General features: G+C 50.1%; 2 protein-coding genes across 3 annotated transcripts in view; both read right to left on the reverse strand.

The window, feature by feature from the left end:
• Nucleotides 1–2,369: 2,369 nt before the first annotated feature.
• cd226 (CD226 molecule) lies at nucleotides 2,370–14,077 on the reverse strand. Of its 2 annotated transcripts, none has more exons than XM_084475179.1 (7): nucleotides 13,978–14,077; nucleotides 12,113–12,314; nucleotides 11,539–11,666; nucleotides 9,753–10,197; nucleotides 3,874–3,976; nucleotides 2,684–2,729; nucleotides 2,370–2,507 (listed from the first exon to the last, which is right to left on the reverse strand). In XM_084475179.1, exons 1-4 carry the CDS (start codon nucleotides 14,042–14,044, stop codon nucleotides 9,905–9,907), a joined length of 690 nt encoding a protein of 229 aa, XP_084331305.1. In that variant the 5' UTR covers nucleotides 14,045–14,077; the 3' UTR covers nucleotides 2,370–2,507; nucleotides 2,684–2,729; nucleotides 3,874–3,976; nucleotides 9,753–9,904. The 2 variants fall into 2 exon arrangements, with proteins under 2 accessions (XP_084331305.1, XP_084331304.1); XM_084475178.1 differs by having other exon boundaries at nucleotides 3,874–3,979.
• Nucleotides 14,078–14,269: 192 nt separating this feature from the next.
• rttn (rotatin) overlaps nucleotides 14,270–21,911 on the reverse strand; it is a 48,987-nt gene continuing 41,345 nt past the window's right edge. Inside the window, 9 exon segments of the mRNA XM_084475235.1 lie at nucleotides 14,270–14,676; nucleotides 14,969–15,038; nucleotides 15,321–15,424; nucleotides 16,342–16,642; nucleotides 17,053–17,243; nucleotides 19,806–19,932; nucleotides 20,717–20,794; nucleotides 21,240–21,337; nucleotides 21,689–21,770. Coding sequence (XP_084331361.1) covers nucleotides 14,597–14,676; nucleotides 14,969–15,038; nucleotides 15,321–15,424; nucleotides 16,342–16,642; nucleotides 17,053–17,243; nucleotides 19,806–19,932; nucleotides 20,717–20,794; nucleotides 21,240–21,337; nucleotides 21,689–21,770 — 1,131 coding nt within the window. The 3' untranslated portion in view covers nucleotides 14,270–14,596.

Raw genomic sequence — 21,911 nt, forward strand, 5'->3', positions numbered from 1 at the left:
TACAAAGGTTAAAGGTCCCATGACGTGCCACCAGGTGTGGTGTGATTAGCCGTTACAAGCCGTTTTGGAAATCTGCCCCTTATGACATCATAAGGGGCAGAAAGTGGTGGACTAAAGGGGGGTTATAATTTAATAATAGCCCATTATTAAGTGCAGTAATCTGACTACTATGGTGCCAGTAATGCACTAGTTACAAGAAACAAATCAACACCCAGTTACTTCAGATAAATATTATCTAGTTACAAAATTACCATCAACAGATCGTTGCCAGTGTTCACCAAAGAGTCGTCTTCGATCCGGGGGGGCCACAGGGGGCCCCCCCAGAGTCAGCTAGCTTGTCGACAAGTCACTGCACTCAAAAACAATAACGGTGAATGCAACAGCGTTAAAAACATTCACACGTTTAAAAGGGAAACAACTGGAATAGCATGCGTCTGTGTGGAGGACTTAAGGAGTGGGGAAGCCACTCTCTGCGATGCAAACACAACCAATTCGGCTCAAATGAATCCAATCAACAAACCGTTTAAGAAGGTTAAAAACAGGAGTTAGGCCTACTCACTGCGGTGATCTCGGTCGGATTTGAAAGGTAAGTCACGTTTCTCTGGTGTTGTTTGGCTCGAGGTAGGCAGCGACGTTCAATTTAAACCTGTGGAAACTAAGTCAAATTCTGATCGCAGCGAAGCTAAATTTGATGCAACCTCAATTTCCCAAACATGGAGCGATCACGTGGATGCCTTAATAAAGGTCTGCGGTGACGCAGAGGAACTTAATTAACCGCTAATTGGCTTAATGAGGAGCTCGAGAGGAGGAGATTAACCACCTGAAGAAAATTAAACCACTTAAATGAGATTTCGCGTTTATTTTACATTGGGTTGTCAGTGCTGTAGCTTAGAGGCCTTTTTAATGTGATATTTAATAACCAGAATTGTTCATAGATGCCTGCGACCGTTATACCTTTTAATTTCCTTCTTATCTGTAGGCTATGTTCCGTCTTCGTGAGGTGACAGAGCTGACGGTGTAACCGTCTACCTGGCTCAAAATAAAAATAGTATCTTTCAAGCTTGGTGATTAAACAAGTAGACAGTAATCAAACTCAAATGTAGGCAATTTATTTGTCTTAACTGTGCCTCATTGCACAATACAATCAAACCAAACAAAACATTAATACAGATAGTTAACACTACTGGTGGGCCATTAAATGAACAGCAACAACATATTATATAAATAATGATGATACATTTCCCCCCATTGGCGTGTCCATCTTCTTGGCCGTACGATTCTTCACCCCGACTGTGTTGGCTGATCTCAGATCAGGATTTCCTACTAGGTTATAGAAGGGGTGGGGGCAGTACAGAGAAACCAGACTGGAGACCAGATACAGTAGGGCAGAGTTACTTCTTGTACAACAAAGATCACTCATTCGTGCGGTTGGCTGAAGCTTTCAAAGGGTGAGTTTAGTTAGATTGTACACAGTGCCCAGTCTACACTGTGTTTGTGGGAAATTGGTGGATTGGTGAAAAAACAATTTGAGCAAAAGGAGGTGAAACGCCCCCTTCAACCATTACAGCTGGTCTGCCATCAGACTTTATATGATGTCTTGTTATGAGTGCCTTTCATTGCTACCACATGCATACATATTATATATATATATATATATATATATATATATATATATATATATATATATATATATATATATATATATTTTAACCATTACAAATTACTACACAATAAAATCAGCTTACATTGGGTCGGGGAATTTTCCTTTTGAACGCCACCTTTAGTGACGATCATTTCCCATTTGTTTGGTTAGCCTGAACTAATAACTCTTGATGATGGTAATGCGCCCGCGTGGCGTCTGATTCCCGGCTGGTGCTGCAGGAGGGACAACTAGCTCCCACCCAGAGAAACCAACAACATGTGACAAACACAGTAACGCCTCTGTTAGAACGCTTACTCAATACGCCTCTGACAGTATCGTAGGAACACCGTGGATGGAGAGGAATAGTTCTGCTATGTGGTCGTAACAAAATAATAAAATAAAAATAAACAACCATGAATCATAGTGGAATGGTTATGTCGTCTGGTGAAGAAACATGAATCACAAATAAATAAAAAGCTGAAGGAAAATGTATGATTTATGACTAAAACAACTCACTAATGACATAGATAGCACAACGTGGTCTTAAAGTAGAATCAATCAATAATAAACACAGCATTTAGCAAAGTAATCCCTTAAATTTCTGCTCACAAGCACGGTTTAGATGCTTTATACATCCAATAATGGACACACACACACACACATACACACACACACACACGCGCACACGCACACGCACACACACACACACACACACACACACACACACACACACACACACAATCAGTTAACGAGCAGCTTTGTGGCTTCGTGTGTGTGGGAGTCCCTCTGCCGAGGGCACGTTTCCATACACTGGCTCATCCTTCCTTTGGTGGCTGTCGTAGTTGTTCGTCGCCAACGGGGCCCCCTGCTGGTCGGACAGTGGCAGCGTGACAAAGGTGTTAGAAGGCACAGGATTGGCCGATTGCCAGTCGGACTACTTAAGCAGCAGAAAAAATAAAAACAATTGAAAGAATAAGAAAGTGATAAGAAATGCGGTGTAATGTTAAGATGTTATGTTGGTAAAAAGAAAATGTTGGGTACCCGTGATTGACATTTCAATGTGCATTCCTCGCGTCGCTTTTTCTTCCTGAACAAGAAGGAGTAACAACGCTGGTGACATTTATCAATGACAAAAGCATGTGAATATGTTATGCATGAGAACGTATGGAAGAATAAATACGGCCAAAGAATACAAAACAAATGGAAACTCCCCAATCCAGATCTCCATCTCCCACTTGGCTAGCGTGGGGGAAAAGCTTCAATCTGTACAATAATCACGGCGGCTAACAGACACAGACCTCAGAGACTCCAGATCCACCGATACAATGATCAGTCCCAGCGCCGCGCTGGGGTTAATGAGCTGACGGTTCATTTACTGAAACCCTAATGACACTGTAGTCCAGGGAACGCCCCCAGCCCTAACCTCCCAGGGGTCAGCAGTGACACACACACACACACACACACACACACCTGGGAACTCCAGCCTTAAAGCTCACAGCACACAAGTTTCCCCAGCAGCAGCCGCTGGCGAAATTTATTTTGGAGTCCTTTAAGCAGCGCAGAGATGTGTTGTATGTCTGAAGTCTTTCCGTCCCGGCAATTGTTTTGTTTTTGTTTTCTTTTTGCTCTGTGTGATGATATGAATGGATGTGGGCATGCATGCATGCATGCGTGCGAGCATGCATGCATGCATGCGCGTGTGAATGTGTATGTGTGCGCATGTGCGGACATGTATTGTATAAAAACTTGTGGATGTGTGGGCATGTGTGTATGTGTGCGCATGTGTGGGTATGTACTGTACGGAAGAAAAATATGTAGTACACGAGCATGTATTCCTTGTTCTCTTGTGTGTGCCGGTGTTCTGTGTTTTGTTTTGTTTTTAGTGTGTCTTATAAGCCCATGAGGGCTGGGCACCTATGGTGCATGACACCAAGTTTAAATTAAAAAAACTACTACAACTACTACTAGCATCCCACCAGAGTCTGTGCTCTGGTCTGGATGCTGACGTTATATTTACTATCCATTTATTTAGGGGGTGTTTAACATTGAATTCAGAAATAGTTTGATATGGAGCAGGTAGGGTCATTCAAACCCAGTAGTATTTCTGCTGTGAGTCAAATTCCCTCAGCTACTGCACTATCATGCTGCCCCTTTTAAGTAACCCAACTGTAGCTTATACCTGTATCTCAATTCAAATCAGAGTTGACTCAGGTTAAAGTGAAGTTACGTACCAGTATATGGTCAGTAGTACCAGGAGCACGGAGAGCAGGAGCAGGAAGCCGGCGGCACCGCCTCCGATGTAAAGATACGTCATATAATCAGACATCCTGAATTCTTCTGGACACAAAACAAGACAGGGATATTAGGAGGGCAAAAAGACTAAATGTGTTCGTCTTTTTTTAAAGGGATACGATTTAGACGAGTTGTTTAATTCCAAATTGTGCGTCCAGAAGGGAAGTTTACTTTCGATAGCATCTTCCATTGAGTGTATCCCCCTCACATAAACAAGAGCTACTCTCCCTCTGCAAGTCAAGGGAAGCGGCTAACGGAAAGCTAAAGCTAATGATGATTCATTTGGACTTAAACAATTTGTCTGAATCGGGGTAATGCCCGTGTCACACTGTCCCGAAACTGACACCTGATGGACACACGATAAAGGAAATGTTCAAATTCGGCTCTGATCATAAAAAGATCCGGCCATTCGTGAGGGCATCTGAAGCCGTCGTATGACCGCCGGTGGAGTTTCTCAGGCTCCGGCAGCAACTTCGTGAGCGGTGCCAAAATCTTTGGCATGCCAAAGATTTGCCGAAGAACCTTGCGATTTTCGTATTGAATTTGTGTGTCCATTTTGCCCTTCGTAAGGCCATTGTGATGGCATCTTTTCAAGTCGTGTCATGTTTGTGTGATCATCGGCGCCATCGCCTCACAAAAACAATGCGAAGGAAACAAGAAGCTGCCTGATTGTCTTAGGAAGGCACCACAACTACGTGAAGCCCTCGCAATGCCGTTGTGTAGCAGTCATATTAGAGTTCGATGACATCGAGATGGAACCACGGTGTCGGCGAAGACAGCCAAATTTGAGTAGCTCAAGCGTTTTCGATGTGTCATGGTAATGTGGACATATAAAAGGCCAGCCTCAGAGCATCTTCCTCAGTCAGTCCTGAGCAACTCTACAGAGCAGAGGCGTGTGTAACTCCCAAAGCTTCAATCACAATTAATCACAATTAAGTTCCTGGCTATTTATTATATAAATATTGTCTCGGCTATTTTGACCGTGGGTACAGCAGGCGAGGTCAGCTGGACTCGCTTCCAATAATTAAAAAAACTTGCGACTTCAAAAAATGATTGCATTTATTTTACAATTTAAAAAAATGAACAAAACTGTCCTCTAAATTAAGGAAATAATACTGGGAAATGAATAAACCATTATAAGCAACGAGTGAACGAGTGATAAGCGGTGTTAATACTTTTTTCAACTACCGCCTCTTTCCCTTGACGTTTAGTTTTCACCTGACAAACACACACCAGATACCTGCGCGCAAAGCCCGCACACAGACCCTACAGGTAGCAAAAAGCAAAGCAGTCTCAGCATAAACAGTAGGCTATTATATAATATTAGTCCTGCAACGGGTCGGGTACCCGCATAAAAGTTGCTAAAACAGGCGGATTGTAATGTCCGTTTTAGTCAACGACACGACACTTGACTCCCAGCTGCGAAGAGACCTCGTCTGGTTCCAACAGCTGATCATTTGTCAGACGTGGAGCGGGGACTCCAGCGATGACACTGCGCTGCCCGAAGACTCTGCATAAATCGAGTGAAAGCCACCCAAAGGAGATCCTTTCGATGTTTTGGTGCGGATTTCATTTTGATCACGGATGACAGGTCGGATCTGGTGCTGAACTTTGCAGGTGCGGGTCTCAAAAAATGGATATGATTCATGAATAAACAAGTCAGACACCTTTAACAGAAAATCAATAGCCTCAATTGAACGGCTGCGACAAATATATTATATATCGATTATATAGATTATTTAAATATGATAGATGATATCTAAATATCAGATAGATAGATGATTATATGAAGGTGTTATACCAACAGGAGGTCACGTGACGTCTTCGTGACCTAGTTCAAACGCATCGTACCCTCAATACGACCTCTCGTGTGTGTGGTTCGGGTGCCATCGTTTGACCTTCTGTAGGCATTGTACTTGCTTCGGCTGTTGACCAAGTTCGGGGCCATCTTCGTGCGAAATTCAAAATTCCACATTTGTGTGTTTATCTGGTGTCAATTTCGGGACAGTGTGACACGGGCATAAGGAAAGACAAACACAAGTTTTACAGATATCCCTGCGTCACACTTATTCACTGTAATAAGTTGCTGGAGATAGTTTGATCATCTTTGTGTTTGGATTTTTAAAACAGAATTAAATGATATCTGTAGCACTTGTTACACGCAGAAACACAGGTGTTTCTGTCTGTAAAAACCCACAATATCTCACCTACATGCACAACCACGCAAAAATGCACCATTACACACACACACACACACAAAAACCCAAGGCTGTTAAGTTCACACAGGAAGCAGTGGGTATGGACTGAGGTTCCACAGGTGTGGGAGGTAGACGTGTGTGTGTGTGTGTGTGTGTGTGTGTGTGTGTCTAGAAGTGTTCATTTCATCTACTTCACACAGGAAGTGCGTTGGTGACTTCGGCAGGCACTCGAAACACAACATCAGTGATCCAGTGATCAACATTACTTTGAACGAAACAAACACTCAGCAGTGGGGGCGGGGCCTCAGGGCTCTGAGTTCACCAGTGGGGGGCGGGGCCTCAGGGCTCTGAGTTCACCAGTGGGGGGCGGGGCCTCAGGGCTCTGAGTTCACCAGTGGGGGGCGGGGCCTCAGGGCTCTGAGTTCACCAGTGGGGGGCGGGGCCTCAGGGCTCTGAGTTCACCAGTGGGGGGCGGGGCCTCAGGGCTCTGAGTTCACCAGTGGGGGGCGGGGCCTCAGGGCTCTGAGTTCACCAGTGGGGGCGGGGCCTCAGGGCTCTGAGTTCCGGGAAGAACAGAGGAGGGGGGCTCTGCATCTACGTACATGAAGGTTGGTGTAACAACAGCACTATTCTGGATAAACACTGTTCTCCTGACCTGGAGTTTACGTCGGTGAGATGCAGACCCTTTTTTCTGCCTAGAGCGCTAGCTGCTGTTGTCATCACTGCAGTCTACATACCACCGGATGCTAATGCAAACACAGCTCTCTCTCTGCTGCTAAATGCCATCAATAACCACCAGCGCGCTCACCCCAATGGCGTCCGCATTATTGCAGGGGACTTTAACGAAGCAAATCTCAAGACTGTTCTACCAAAATTTTACCAATATGTAAAATGCCCAACAAGAGGGGCAAACACTCTGGATCATGTGTATTCCAACATCAAGCGTGCATACAGGGCCGTACCCCTCCCCCACCTAGGCCGGTCAGACCACCTCTCCCTGCTCCTCACCCCCGCATGCACCCCCCCTCAGTCGACAAACAAAGCCCACAAAGAGGACCATCACCACCTGGATTGAGGATGCCCCCCCCCCCGACTGCAGGACTGCTTCCAACAAACACAGTGGGAGGCCTTCTACCACGAAGACCTGGCTACATTCACAGACACTGCACTGTCTTACATCAAGTACCGCATCGGAAATGTCACTGTGGGAAAAGCGCATCCGGGGTGTTTCCCAAATCAGAAACCCTGGATGACGAGCCAGGTCGGCACGCTCCTCCGGGCCCGTGACTCAGCCTTCAGATCAGGCGACAGAGCGTCGTACAGCACGGCTCGCGCCCGACCTGAGGAGAGGCGTTGAGGCTGCCAAAGCAGAACACAAGAGGAGGACAGAGGAGCAGCTCAACAACCCCCCGGCAGGTGTGGCAGAGCACACAGACCATCACCAATTACAGGGGCCGTGCTGTGACACCCGGGGACTCAGACCAGGCATTGGCAGAGGAGCTGAACAGCTTCTTTGCCCGCTTTGAGTCTCAAACACAGCACTCTCACACACAGCACTCAAACACACGGTATGTTCCGATGAAAGCACGATCGCCCCCGCCCCCCCCACCCGTCGACAATCGCGTTCCCCCACCCCCCGCCCCCCCCCATCGACAATCGCGTTCCCCCCCCCATCGACAATCGCGTTCCCCCCCCCCCCCCCATCGACAATCGCGTTCCCCCCACCCCCCCGTCAACAATTCAATATGGACCCCCCTATAAAGCCTCGGCCACCCCTTGAAAAAAAGTCTGGCTCCGCCACTGCACTCAGCCACATCACTCCGACCACCACTACAACCCCCACCAGCACCCCCCCACTACAACCCCCACCAGCACCCCCCCACTCACTCTTGAGGTACAGGACGTGGGACGGGTGCTCAGTGCAGTTAACCCCAGGAAGGCCGTCATCCCATCCTGCTTGAAATCTGCCATAATCATCCCGATCCCTAAAAAGTCACCCACAACCAGCCTCAATGACTTCCGCCCCGTAGCACTCACCCCAGTCATCACCAAGTGCTTTGAGAAACTGGTTTTGAGACACATCAAAGCCTGTCTCCCCCCCACCCTGCATACCGGACTAACAGATCCACCAAAGACGCAATATCCATCACTCTCCACTCAGCGCTGAGTCACCTGGAGCAACAGGGGAGCTACGTCAGAATGCTCTTCATTGACTTCAGCTCAGCTTTTAACACAATAATACCGGACATTCTGATCCCCAAGTTAGTCAACCTGGGGCTCCCATCACTCACCTGCTCCTGCTCCTAGACTTTCTGGTCAACCGACCCCAGCAGGTGAAACTGGGTCCTCACCTCTCCTTCTCCCGCACTCTCAGCACTGGCTCTCCCCAGGGCTGTGTGCTGAGCCCACTACTCTACTCCCTCTACACATCCGACTGCAGTCCCACCCACCCAGAGAACATTGTCAAACGGTGGTGGGGCTGATAACAGGGGGAAACGAGGTGGCCTACAGAGATGAGGTCCGGAAACTTGGTGAGTGGTGTGCATCAAACAACTTGGCACTGAAAATCACCAAGACCAAGGAACTCATCCTGGACTTCCGGCGGAACAGAGCCGCCCCCCCCGTACATCAACGGTGGATGTGCCGTTGTAGCGAGTTGCGAGTAGCGAGTTGCGTCCTTCAGATTCCTCTGGGTCCACATTTCTGCAGACCTCTCCTGGTCGGTTAACACCTCAGCGCTGGTCAAGAAGGCCCAGCAGCGACTACACTTCCTGAGGGTGCTCAGGAAGGAGCAACTAAACACGCAGCTGGTGATGACCTTCTACCGTTCCACCATCGAGAGCCTGCTGACCTACGCTGTGTCAGTGTGGCACTCCGGCTGCACGGAGGCCAACAGGAAGAGACTGCAGAGGGTGGCAAACATCGCACAAAAAATCATTGGATGCCCCCTGCCTTCCTTAAGCACCATCTACAACTCCCACTCTCTCAGAAGGGCCAGAAACATCCTGAAAGACACCGCCCACCCCGGCTTCCATCACTTCAACCTGCTGCCCTCTGGCAGGCGCTTCAGGTCCATACGGGCCAGAACAAATAGACTCAGTGACAGCTTTTTTCCCAAAGCTGTCACCATACTGAACTCAAATTTGCACTAATATATACTGCAATGACATATTTGCACTGATCACTACACCACCAGACACAACCTACCTCTACCGTTCAATACGCTGCTAGCCGCTCTTGGACTCAAGTCAGAGCTCAATTTTCTGTTTGTGGTTTATTGATTTACTTTTTTATTGTGTATTCATATTTATACTGTATAGTCTTTTATTTTATACTGTGCTAACTATGTGTGCACTTTTAAGGAGCTGCTTTCTGAATTTCATTGTACTATGTATAATGACAATAAAGGCTTTCTACTTCTATTCTATTCTATTTCACCAGTGGGGGGCGGGGCCTCAGGGCTCTGAATTCTTGTACTTGGAAATACAACCTTTATATGACTCTGAGTCTCTGCATGTAAAACCTGATCGGACACACAAATGTCAATGTCATGTGTGCGATGTTTCCGTGTGAATGCAGCACACCAACCCGTGTGTGTGCGTGTGCGTTGACGTACACACCTGGGTCGTGCACGGTGAGCCTCACGGTGGCGGTGGTGGTCTCCCCGGTGCCCGTGACGAAGCGGCAGCGGTAGAGACCCCCGTCCGCCCGCGTCACGTTCTCCATCCACAGGCTGCAGGCGGACGGGCTCGCCGTGCAGTTCACCCTGACCCTAGCCCCGCCCTCCTCCTCCTCCTCCTCCTCCTCCTCCTCCTCCGTAGCCCCCCGCGATGCCACTAAGCTCCAGGGGGGGGCCGGGTCGTCCAGGACCCCGACGTAGCGCTCCACAAAGACCTGCCAGACCGCCGTCGTTCCGTTGCCGTGGGAACAGGGGAGGCTGACGCGGTCGCCGCTCCTCGACTCCACCTCCACGGCCGCCTGCAGAGCCGGGCCCCCCCCCCGCCGCCGGGGTCAGGGCGGGGGGGGCGGGGGGGTCCTCCTGCTCCTCCTCCCAGAGGGGCTCGTCTGAACGGAGGAGGAGGAGGAGGAGGAGGGGAGTGGGAGGAGGAGGAGGGTTGGAAGAGGAGGAGGAGTGGGGAGGAGGAGGAGGAGGAGGAGGAAGAGGGGAGTGGGAGGAGGAGGAGGGTTGGAAGAGGAGGAGGAGTGGGGAGGAGGAGGAGGAGAGGAGGAAGAGGGGAGTGGGAGGAGGAGGAGGGTTGGAAGAGGAGGAGGAGTGGGGAGGAGGAGGAGGAGAGGAGGAAGAGGGGAGTGGGAGGAGGAGGAGGAGGAGGAGGAAGAGGGGAGTGGGAGGAGGAGGAGGGTTGGAAGAGGAGGAGGAGTGGGGAGGAGGAGGAGGAGGAGGAGGAGGAGGAAGAGGGGAGTGGGAGGAGGAGGAGGGTTGGAAGAGGAGGAGGAGTGGGGAGGAGGAGGAGGAGAGGAGGAAGAGGGGAGTGGGAGGAGGAGGAGGGTTGGAAGAGGAGGAGGAGAGTGGGGAGGAGGAGGAGGAGAGGAGGGAGAGGGGAGGAGGAGGAGAGTGGGGAGGAGGAGGAGGAGAGGAGGAAGAGGGGAGGAGGAGGAGAGTGGGGAGGTAAGACAGTTTAATGTTATGCACCCTGGCACTTCTGAAGAGATATGTATATATGTATCAACTTATGTATCAATGTATCAACAGTAATAGCTGAAGGGCCATTGTCACTAAAGTCAAAACTACTCGTGAACGTAGGATTTTTCAATACAATTTATGGGTTTGATTTTTTTTTTTAAGGCAACTACTATTTCAGTAACATCCCACGAGAATAAAAGCAACTGTAATATAAGCCAGGCTGTGATTCGGTGGTAAGTCTGAGACCAGAGGCTGAGTGCCAGAGCGTCACAAGTGCCACAGCCATGCTGATATGGAGTATAACAGTAGTATAACTCATACAACAGTTCCACAAGCACCTGTTATCAGTTAACAGTGGGAAGCCACAACCAATTACGATGGGTTTGCTTATTTTGTATTTTGTATTTATTTGGTTCCACCAACACAAACCGCATCCACTAGCTCTACAGGTCACCACAGGCTAGCTGCTGTGCATCCTGTACATTTATCTGTGTGGTCTGGGGGGGTTGGTTTTTTTTCGCAAGACGCCTCTCTGTCACCTTGCATGGTTGACTTTGAATGTGTGAATGAATGGTTGTAGATAGATATAGATAGATAGATACTTTATTGATCCCCAGGGGTTCAATAAAGTCGTTTTGGACAAAAGCATCTGCTAAATTCCCTAAATGTAAATGTAAAGTGAAACCCCCCTAGCCCGTCCACTATCCACTCCTGAATGGCCGTTCACTGAAGCCCACCCGAACCCCCCACGGTCGGGGGCCTACCGTGTTCCTCCACCGTCACGTCCCGGGACCAGGAGCCCAGGGGGAAGGTGGTGATGGTGCAGTGGTAGATCCCCAGGTCCTGGTGGGTGATGTTCCGCAGCACGATGCTGCCGTCCATGGTCGCCGCCCTGGTGTCATGGAGGTACGGACAGCCACACGTCACATAAAGCACATCAACCTCTTCCCCGTATATCGCAAGATAATAGAGGCCTTCGTATCAAGTCTCCCTGCCCACTGCCTCTCAACTCAAAGGCGGTTGTATCATTTTTATATTTGTGTCGCCACTGTGGCCGTGGATTGTCGGTTGACTGGGTTCCACGTTTGGACTTTGCGAAACACTTTTGGTAAACTGTTGTTTCTTCACATCACGCCCAAATAGTTGCGACTGAGATCCCCAGTAGGCGTTTGACCCTCTAGATCCCCTGATCTGTGTCCACGATGTGATATTTCCCAGTATAAGTCATGAACATCTCTAGTTTCATTGAAGACGCTTGGTAGATCCAAGGATCATGCTCCATTCAACCAGACGCTTTCCAGCCACCGCGAGGAGTGAGGAGAAACGGTTTGTGGTCACCTGAGGAACTCCACCCGCTGGCGGTAGCGCCAGGAGAAGGTCTTGCCGAGGGACGGGTGGAAGACGGCGATGGGCGTGGTCCTGTCGGGGCTCTTGGTCCAGGCCACCATGCTGAAGGTGCCGTTCCAGGGACACAGGCAGTCCAGGATCATCCCCTCCTCCAGCCCCACCAGCAGGGGCTCCCCTTTCTGCGGGGCCGACACTGGGACAACAAGCAACTGGTGTTTAGGAGCATGTCGTTTACATGAGTCAGGGCAGCGTGTCCACAGGTAGATACTGGCAGATGTTGTCGTTCCCAAATCCAGAACCTTTTGACTTTAGCCAAACTCCCTATGATATCAATGTGAATATGAAACCCTCACGTCAACTGTAACTTTATAACTCCGTCTAAGTTGTACCGTTGTTGGAAGGTAGTCTGGCAGCAGAGGCGCAGCTTGTGACCAGGCAAGGCAGGCAACTGCCGCTAGCGGGCCCCCAAGAAAAAAGGGGGCCCCCACTTCACACCTCAGTTATGTGTGCATTTTAGACTATGTTTATATACATTTTTTTAGTTGTATTGTTCTATATTTGTATTAATATAGTGCTAACAAATTAATGTGAACACTGACTCTTTTTCAGTGGAGTGCAATATTTAATGTATTTTGATTTGGGTATAGCATTTGCACTAGCCATGGCATGTAAAACAGCATTTGCTAAATAAACGCTTTATGCATGGATGAACACTGGCCTTATACTGTTTTGGTCAGTATTAATATAACATAATGCTGATGAATGTTGGTTGGGGGGGGCCCCCCTAGGAATTTTTGCCTAAGGCCCCAACAGACTCAAATCGCCACTCCCTAGCAGGCAGGTAGACAGACAGACAGGTAGGTAGGCAGACAGTCGGCCAGATAAGTAGACAATTCAATTCAATCAATTCATTCAATCATTTTATTCAGACCAAATTAAATTATGTACTTATGACAGGGCTGCATCAGCCACAGATACAGGACCGTTTTTTTTTTTTGGCTGAGCATATTAATTGATATTCCAGATGTAAAGAGTCACAAATAAAACAAAAATGCTTCTAATATAAACGTCCTCCCCTTACTTCAAATGTGCCGTCTGTATGCTATTGTAAAGAGAGCAGAAAAAGAGTAAATTCTGAAAATCAACCCAGAAAAACCCCACCACTCTCTGCTCCGGCCCTTACTCACTTTCCCTGCCAAGTGTTGAACTCACGCACAACTTAACAGGCAGGTTGGGTTCCCCGAAACAATCAGGGAAGAGCTGCCCTCATCGGTGAGAAATTAGTCAGGAGCAGTCCGACATCTTAATTGTCTTACAGCGGCCGGTGCAGTAGACTCTAGACAGATTTTCTCACAGTTTTCTCAGAGCAATTCACTCACTAATAGCTGATGGATGACTGTGGCATTTCAAACTAATTCCACTTAAAGTGGACTTCTTGTATCTTACCTCGAGCACCTTGAAGAGATGTTTTTGTAAAAGGCAAGCTGAATCATAACCTGAAGTATAAGCTTTCAAAGTCTATATTTGCTGAATCATGGCAAATATGTATTATGCCAATGGTATAATTCTGGTCTTCTCAGTCACAACAAGCATAGTAGCCTGGTGTGCCTTAATCCATAATTCATTTCAAGGTTCAAAAATAAGAAAAAGTATCCAAGAATAACAAAATCATCCGCTGAATATAATTCAGTATTTCAGTCACATTAAGACAAAAACACCTCTTAAGTCGACCAGCCAACTAGAGCTGAAATGTCATTCGCAGAAACACAAACTTATTTAAAAAATAAATCCACACATGCAGTAATATTCAGCAAAATAAACACATTAAACACAAGCGACCAGTGTGTGCCACGTACCTTTGAGCAACGAGAGGACGATGCAGAGTACCATGAAGTACCGGGGGGGCTTTGGTACCGACGCCATGAAAGCCGCATTGATGAGAGGCCGTCGTGGGGAACTGAGCAGCTCACTTCCTGCTTCGCACTGGAGTGACTCGAGAGCGGAGGGGGGGGGGGGGGGGGGGGGGGGGGTGAGGGACTGGGAGGGGGGCGGGGGGGCACTCGCTACGAGCCCTCACACTCACTCGCTGTCAAAGCTAACACCGTGGTTAACGTTTTCTTGGGAGTTCAGAACAAATCGACCACATCAGACGTTGGTTTTTTATTTTTATTTTAAGAAAATATAAATATTCAAGTCTTTATTGTACAACGGAGGAAGACATGTTAAGTGGAAATGCTCATTTCTATTGAAACCACCGAACTTTACAGAGTAATCTCTCCACAGCATCAGCAAATTTCACTTCTTATTATTATCTCTTTAAGAAGTGAGATTATGACTCTCACGGATACAGCTGGCTTGAAGCACGGTACGGACGTTGACATGCACTGTACAACACAATATGTCTACTATCTAGTCACGTTTCAGAGGAGTATAGGAGCGAGTGTGAAGTCCCGAGAGGGAAAGTGTGTGTGTCTCTCAGGTCTTCAACAGCCTGCAAAGGTTCTCAAGACATTTCAACAGATAGGCATTCATGGAGTCCTGCCCTTTGGCTGCATCTGAGATTAAGACAAAAGCACACACACAACACACACACACACACACACACACACACACACACACACACACACACACACACACACACACACACACACACACACACACACACACACACACACACACACACACACACACACACGTTTGAGTGACATACAAAACACCAGTTTTGAATCTTTGCCTCTTATGTAAATAATCAAAACATTGAATGTATTCATATTTTCATCAACAGTCATAACAAACTATTAACGTTTAGACAGGACGGATATGGACGAAGAGAATCTCCTCCGCTACCTTTCTTGGCTACGGCGCGGGCCTTCTCCAGCCTTAGCAGGACAGAGGGACTCTTCAAGCTCGTCTTGGCCTATCAGGAGAGAGAACCGGGGGGGGGGGATTTACACATCAGGAAGGCTTTGCTTTGACCCTGCAGAGCCCGTCCCAGTATCCCATTGGCTCTGGAGAAGATTGGCTCGTTGAGTTTGGGGTTTATTTTATATATTTTATTGGGGTTTATTCGTCCCTGCTCAGAAGCAACCAATCAGAAGGATTGACCTGGCTTCAAAACCGTTTTCCTGCCTCTTCATGTCTCAGCCATGAAGCATCTCTTAATAAGTGTGTGTGTGTGTGTGTGTGTGTGTGTGTGTACCTTCTGACTGTTACGCAGCAGGGCCCAGAGGGCTGAGGCCCCCATGGACCGGACCACCGTCTCCCTGCTGTCCAGACTGGAGACCAGAGCCTTCATGGCCCTGTCTGAGAGGAGCGCCACACACACAACCAGAGACACTCAGATACACACAAACACACAGGTGGGTATAAAACTAGACACACACAACCAGAGACACTCAGATACACACAAACACACAGGTGGGTATAAAACTAGACACACACAACCGGAGACACTCAGCGCACACACACAGAACTAGAAACACACACAGTCATCTGCAGACAAACAATGGAGTATTATATATATAATAAAGTATTAAGGAATCAAAATTATACCCCTAATCATACTATCTTTTATATTGTTGGTATATATAAGTTGGTACGATAATATTACACTCACTATCAAACTCACCCTTGACACAGAGTGAATGACAAGGGATACAGAATGAAAAACAGGAAATTAGAATTTAAAGGGGAAGTCAAACAACTTCATCATTATAGTCAGTAGATATTCTTCTTCTTCTTCTTCTTCGCACGCACGCACGCACGCACGCACGCACGCACACGCACACGCACACACACACACTCAGTGTGTTGATTTCCTAACTATCCTGGCTTGGCGCAACGTCAAGGAAACGGGACTAATTGAGCTGCGGGGCTCCCGCCCGCCCCTACCTTTCCGACCCCTCCCCTCTGACCCCTCTCCTCTCCGCTCTCCCTCTCCTCCCCTCTGCCCCCTCCCTCCCCTCACTCTCCTCTCTGACCCCTCCCTCCCTCTCCCCTCTGCCCCCTCCCTCCCTCTCCCCTCCGCCCTCCCTCTCCTCCCTCCCCTCTCCCCCACCTCCCCCTCTGACCCCTCCCTCTCTCCCTGCCCTCCCTCTCCCCCCTTCCCTCTGCCCCCTGCCCTCCCGCTCCTCCCTCCCTCTGCTCTCTCCTCCCTCTCTCCTTTTCCCCCCTCCCTCCTTCCTCTCCCCTCTCCTCCCTCTCCCCTCTCCCCTCCGTACCGTTGGACAGCAGGTGGGGCTTGTTGGCGGGGCAGGAGCAGAGGTTGTGGAGGGTGAGCAGTGCGTGGTGCCGGTGCGCGGCCAGGCCGGCCAACACCTCCAGGACTCCGGGCACCTTGAGGATGCTCTGCTGGCCGTCCTCCCCGAAAGAGACGCACACCAGCAGCCGCAGCCACATGGCCAGCAGGCCCCCTCCCCCTCCTCCCCCTCCGCTGTTGTTGTTGTTGTTGCCGACGGCAGCAGCTTTCCCGCCGCCCTGCCTGGGGACGGGCACGGACAGGAAGGACTGCAGGAAGTTACTCTGCAGATGGAGAGAGGAGGAGGAGGAGGAGGAGGAGGAGGAGGAGGAGGAAGCAGCCGTTGGCTGGTGCGATTGGATCGGGTTGAAGGCAACTATATTGGCATTGTCGAAGCACACGACGACAAAAGTGCAGCAGTGCGATATAGTTTGCTGACGAGAAAGCACTGTGGGGAGGGAACGAACGTGACGTTATCGGGCGGATTAGCCACGGATAATTAGCGAAGTCTAGGGAGACGCTGAGCCTCTTGATGGACACGCTAAGCCGTCTGAACACGATGTGTTTTGTCCTTGTCCGGTTCATTCTTCCAGACGTGTTGAAGTGTGTGCGTCGTATTTAAAGGGCTATACTCGTACAACAAAACCAGAACGCAAACGTCATCATGGATGTGTGCAACAACATGAGCTTCTACCTTCTGCAGGACGCCCCTACAGTCCCGGGACATGGCCAAGTTAGCCAATAGGGAGAAGGCCAGCTTCTGGACGGCGCTGTTGTCCGCGGCGACGCCCGAGGCCAGCTTCATGACGCAGTGCATGAGGGAGCCGCTGGGGGGCCCTCGGCCGGCTGGGGCCCCTCCGGAGCCGCCGCACAGAGAGCTGCAGGCTGAGGAGCGGGAACAGGAGGACGGAACAAATTAATGACGAAACACATCAGTCAACAGAACGGCTCTTTTTAAGTCTGGATCCAGAATAAACATACAAAAAACTATGCATTATTTTACGACACACACAAACAACAACCACGGCAGACGCCCGGCTTCAGGCTTTGGGGGAACGGGGGACGTGAAACGGGACAATAAAGAGATCGGCGTGGGAACGGCTGAGTCTTCGGAAAATAACCACATAAAATGTGGCGCTGCTAAAAAGGCGTTGGAGTAAACACCAGACGCACATCGTACCGAGGCGGGAAACCTAATGATCGTCAAAGCACATCTGAGAGAACGGCCGCTCTGTTAGAGAACAGCCGCTCTGTCACAGAACGGCAGCTCTGTCACAAAACGGCCTTCGTATGTCTCCCTTTAGGATTCACATTCAGCCGGATGCCCGACGTCAGGGAGGGTCCAAGGCAACGCGTCCAGACCTCGCTCTCCCAGGCAGAAATAAATATAACATAGGGCGGAACGTGGGGATGAAATTAAACAAACATTTTGAGTCGTTCCCCTCACATTAGGATGCTCGGCAAGGTGCGTGGGCCCGCGCGTGTGCAACCTTGTGTAGCGCAACGCTTCGGCCACACACACTCGGTCACACACACACACACACACACACACACACACACACACACACACACACACACACACACACACACACACACACACACACACACACACACACACACACACACACACACACACACACACACCAGGAGCGGGCCTTGATGGACACCACTAATTTGAGATCTTGGCATCTCCTTGGCGATGCTAATGGAGGGATGGCAGCGAACAGCCTAGGGGCTAATGCTAATTTTAGCCCGAGGTCGTCCCCAGACGTGTAGAGAAAACCTGGAGCCAGCAAGGCTCTCGGCCTCGTGATGGATCAGTTTCCACCGTGCCCCGCACGAAAACAAGACTGTGTGTGTGTGTGTGTGTGTTGGTATGCTTGTGAATTTCGGAATGTGTGTTGCCATGTCGATGGATCCTTTGTACAGGTGTCAGGAGGCTTAATGCAGGTGTAGCTCCAGACGTTCACATGTTTGGGCTTTGTTTAGACCTGTAATTAATCATGTTATTAGAAACACCCGCGTTTGTCCTACAATAGCACCACTGGATGAGTGTAGGGCTCAGCGTGTGTGTGGGTGTGAGTATTATTATTTGTAAATTAATCTATGAATGAAATTTAAAAGACATGGTGTGTCTACAGAAATATGTACGTGTGTTTTAGTTAATGTAGTAATGTAGTAATGTGTGTACGAGCGTGCGTGTGTGTGTGCCTTTCCCCCCCCCCCCCCCCGTCAGTGTCAAGTACGAGGGATCGGCAGCAACACACACACACACACACACACACACACACACACACACCATTAACATGTCGCATCACAACACCGTCAACATCCACACACACAAAAACACAACCAGCGGTCGGTGGGCGTGTGAGCCCGGGCGTGAACAGGGCTTCAGGGCTTCAGCGGCTTCAGGAGCACGGGGACGGATGTGATGCAACTCTAGTGATGGCTGTGCAGAGGCCTGTGGGGGGGGTGGGGGGCTGTGATGGTGGGGGGCTGTGGTGGTGGGGGGCTGTGATGGTGGGGGGCTGTGATGGTGGGGGGCTGTGATGGTGGGGGGGGGTGATGGTGGGGGGCTGTGGTGGTGGGGGGCTGTGGTGGTGGAGGGCTGTGGTGGTGGGGGGCTGTGATGGTGGGGGGGGGGTGGGCATGTGAGGGGGCAGTGGGGCCACAGTGAGGTCTGGCAGGGTGCAGCTGCACCGCTACTCGCTGTCGCCGTCAGCGGATCAAAGGCTGGCTGACTCTGTGACCGTTGGCGCCTCAGAGCCGGGGCTGATGGGGGCGTGGCAGTGGGTGGGGGAGGGGGGGAGAGTGGAGCGTGGATCAGGGCGTGCAGCTCTGTGGAGGTACAGAGGCGTGGCAAAGAGCTATGTGCAGACATACACAGACGTGCAAGCACGCACACATGTCTTTTTCTCACGAAGGATTGACCTCAACATTGCTCAACATTGCCATGGCAACCTACCGGACAGGCATGTTGGTGGAAACACCGAGCTAAGCTTTTTGCTTCCTATACGTTCATCCATCTCCACCGTGTAGCCGGGTCCCCCCCGTAGCCACGTGATGAAACACCAATCATCCCCCCGACGGGGTCTGACTACAGGCTGGCAGTGTCACTCTGTGAAGCCCCGCCCCTAATAACGAACCAAAGACATACATGCGCCGAGACAGGGAGGGTGTGTGTGTGTGTGTGTCTGACACTGTGGCTATTGTACCAGGGACAGGCCGGGCTGGCATGGTGAGGAGGGGGGGGGGTTAACACAGTGAGACAGAGCAGCACAATCAGGCTCTTGGTGGGCTGCAGGGCGTGTGACTCACTGGGCCGCCAGACAGTAGTGATGGGCGGGCACAGGGTCCACAGACACAACATACGCCCCCCCCCCCCCCCCCACACACACACACACACACACATATACACACACATATACACACACATATACACACCTGCGCTGCAGCCGGCCGTATAGATGCACAGCAGCTCCAGCGACGCCTCCATGACGCCGTTGTCCAATAGGAGCCAAGCCCAGAGAGTGTGCAGCGCCCGGGGGAGATGGGCGTCGACCGCCACCGCCTGAGGACGCACGCAGACGCCATGTTAACAGATGGGACACGCACACGCACACACACACACATACATACGCGCGCACACGTGCACGCAGTCGCAAGTACACACGCAGCCGCACACAAACACGCGCAGCCGCACGCACACACGCAGCCGTACAAATGCGCAGCCACAGGCACATACACACACAAAGAACGCGCACACATACAGACACACACACACAGCTGTATACGCCAGCCCGCCAAACGTTGACGGAGCCACAGGAGCCCAATTTGGTTTGAAGTCATAACAATTCAATTTGGAAGCAGCGGTTTACACTACAGGACGGGTGCACACACACACACACACACACACACACACACACACACACACACACACACACACACACACACACACACACACACACACACACACACACACACACACACGCTGGGGGTTTCGGGTTAGAGTGTTCACCGACAAAACAAACACAACAAAGAAGGAAAAAAGGCGGGCGTGGCTGAGGGGACGCCGGCCAGACGTGCTGACGGGGGAAACACAAATGAACTCATTAACTCTTAACCGTTTACCGGGGCGAGTGTGCAGACAGGAGACGACACAGAACAGAGGAACCGCACACACAGGCCGCTTAAACGGTGTGTGCGTTGTGGTCCAGCGCGCATCGCCGGAGACGTAAACAGAAGCATACGCTGGGAGTGGAGTCTCATTTAGCCTGCTAGCCCCGCCGCGCCGCCACAGCCCCATTATAAACCAATTAGCGCGGGGGAATTAAAAAGCTGTCAGGCGGCCTCACTTTGCATCCGTCGTTGCGGTAAAGAGCGTTGCGGAGGATCTCCACAGCCTGTCTCACTTCTCTTAAGCAGACCTCCTCCTTAATGACAGATAGACAGATAGACAGAGACAGACAGACAGACAGATAGAGAGAGACCGAGAGAGAGAGAGACAGACAGGCAGAGAGAGACAGAGAGAGAGAGGGGGACACAGAGAGAGAGAGAGAGAGACAGAGAGAGAGAGAGACAGACAGGCAGAGAGAGAGAGGGGGACACAGAGAGAGAGAGAGAGACAGAGAGAGAGAGGGGGACACAGAGAGAGAGAGAGAGACAGAGAGAGAGAGAGACAGGAGGAAGACATCTGTGTCATTCGATTAATCGCACGTCGTTACAAAACAGAAAAAACAACATCACACAAATTGCCTGTGCCCGTGTGTGTTGTTCCACACATCGAGGCGCACAAAGAGATGAGTGTTGTTTCATGCGTCGCGCTACCTGTTGACAAAACAAAGGAATGGAGGATGCGTCTCTGAGCCACCAGCTCACCTTCCTGCGGTGCGAGGCCTTCCCCGGCCGGACGGACTGCAGGTGGAGCTGGGCGTGGCTCTGTTTCATCTGCTCCACACAGCTGTCTATCAGACCGGCTGGGACACACGCATTAGCACAGACACACGCATTAGCACAGACACACACATTAGAACGCACACACACACACACACACACACACACACACACACACAAAAATGCCAAAGCTAATTTTTAGCTTTGGCAGAGTTGAAAAATGATTTATTATTTATTAAGTTATAACCTTGGGAGTTGGGTCTAGTTAAGTCTGCGGAAGATGCTGAACTTAATATTGAATATTGAACTTGCTAACTGGATATTTCTGCAAGAGTGGAAAGCAAGGTGATGATATTTTTCTGCCCTCGGTAAAGGGTGCATATATTATCGTTAATTGATGGATTGCTGGAATTCTACACGGGCAAACATGTCACTTCTAATCTCTGACGCGCCGGTGAAGACGTAAAGAAGGCGACTTCCGGGCGGCTCTGACGGCCGGTTAATGAAGACGCATGGCTACGCCGATCCCGCGGTGCGCAGCAGAGGGAAGAAACTATGAAGGAGGAGAGTCATTATGTGTGTTTCTCTATAAACTAACAGCAGGGTAACCCGTCTTTGGTGTTCGGCGGGGGGGATTACGAAGCCAGTCGCTCCACT

This window comes from Micromesistius poutassou (genome assembly GCF_964030765.1).
Source record: "Micromesistius poutassou genome assembly, chromosome: 11".
NCBI classification, from domain to species: Eukaryota; Metazoa; Chordata; class Actinopteri; order Gadiformes; family Gadidae; genus Micromesistius; species Micromesistius poutassou.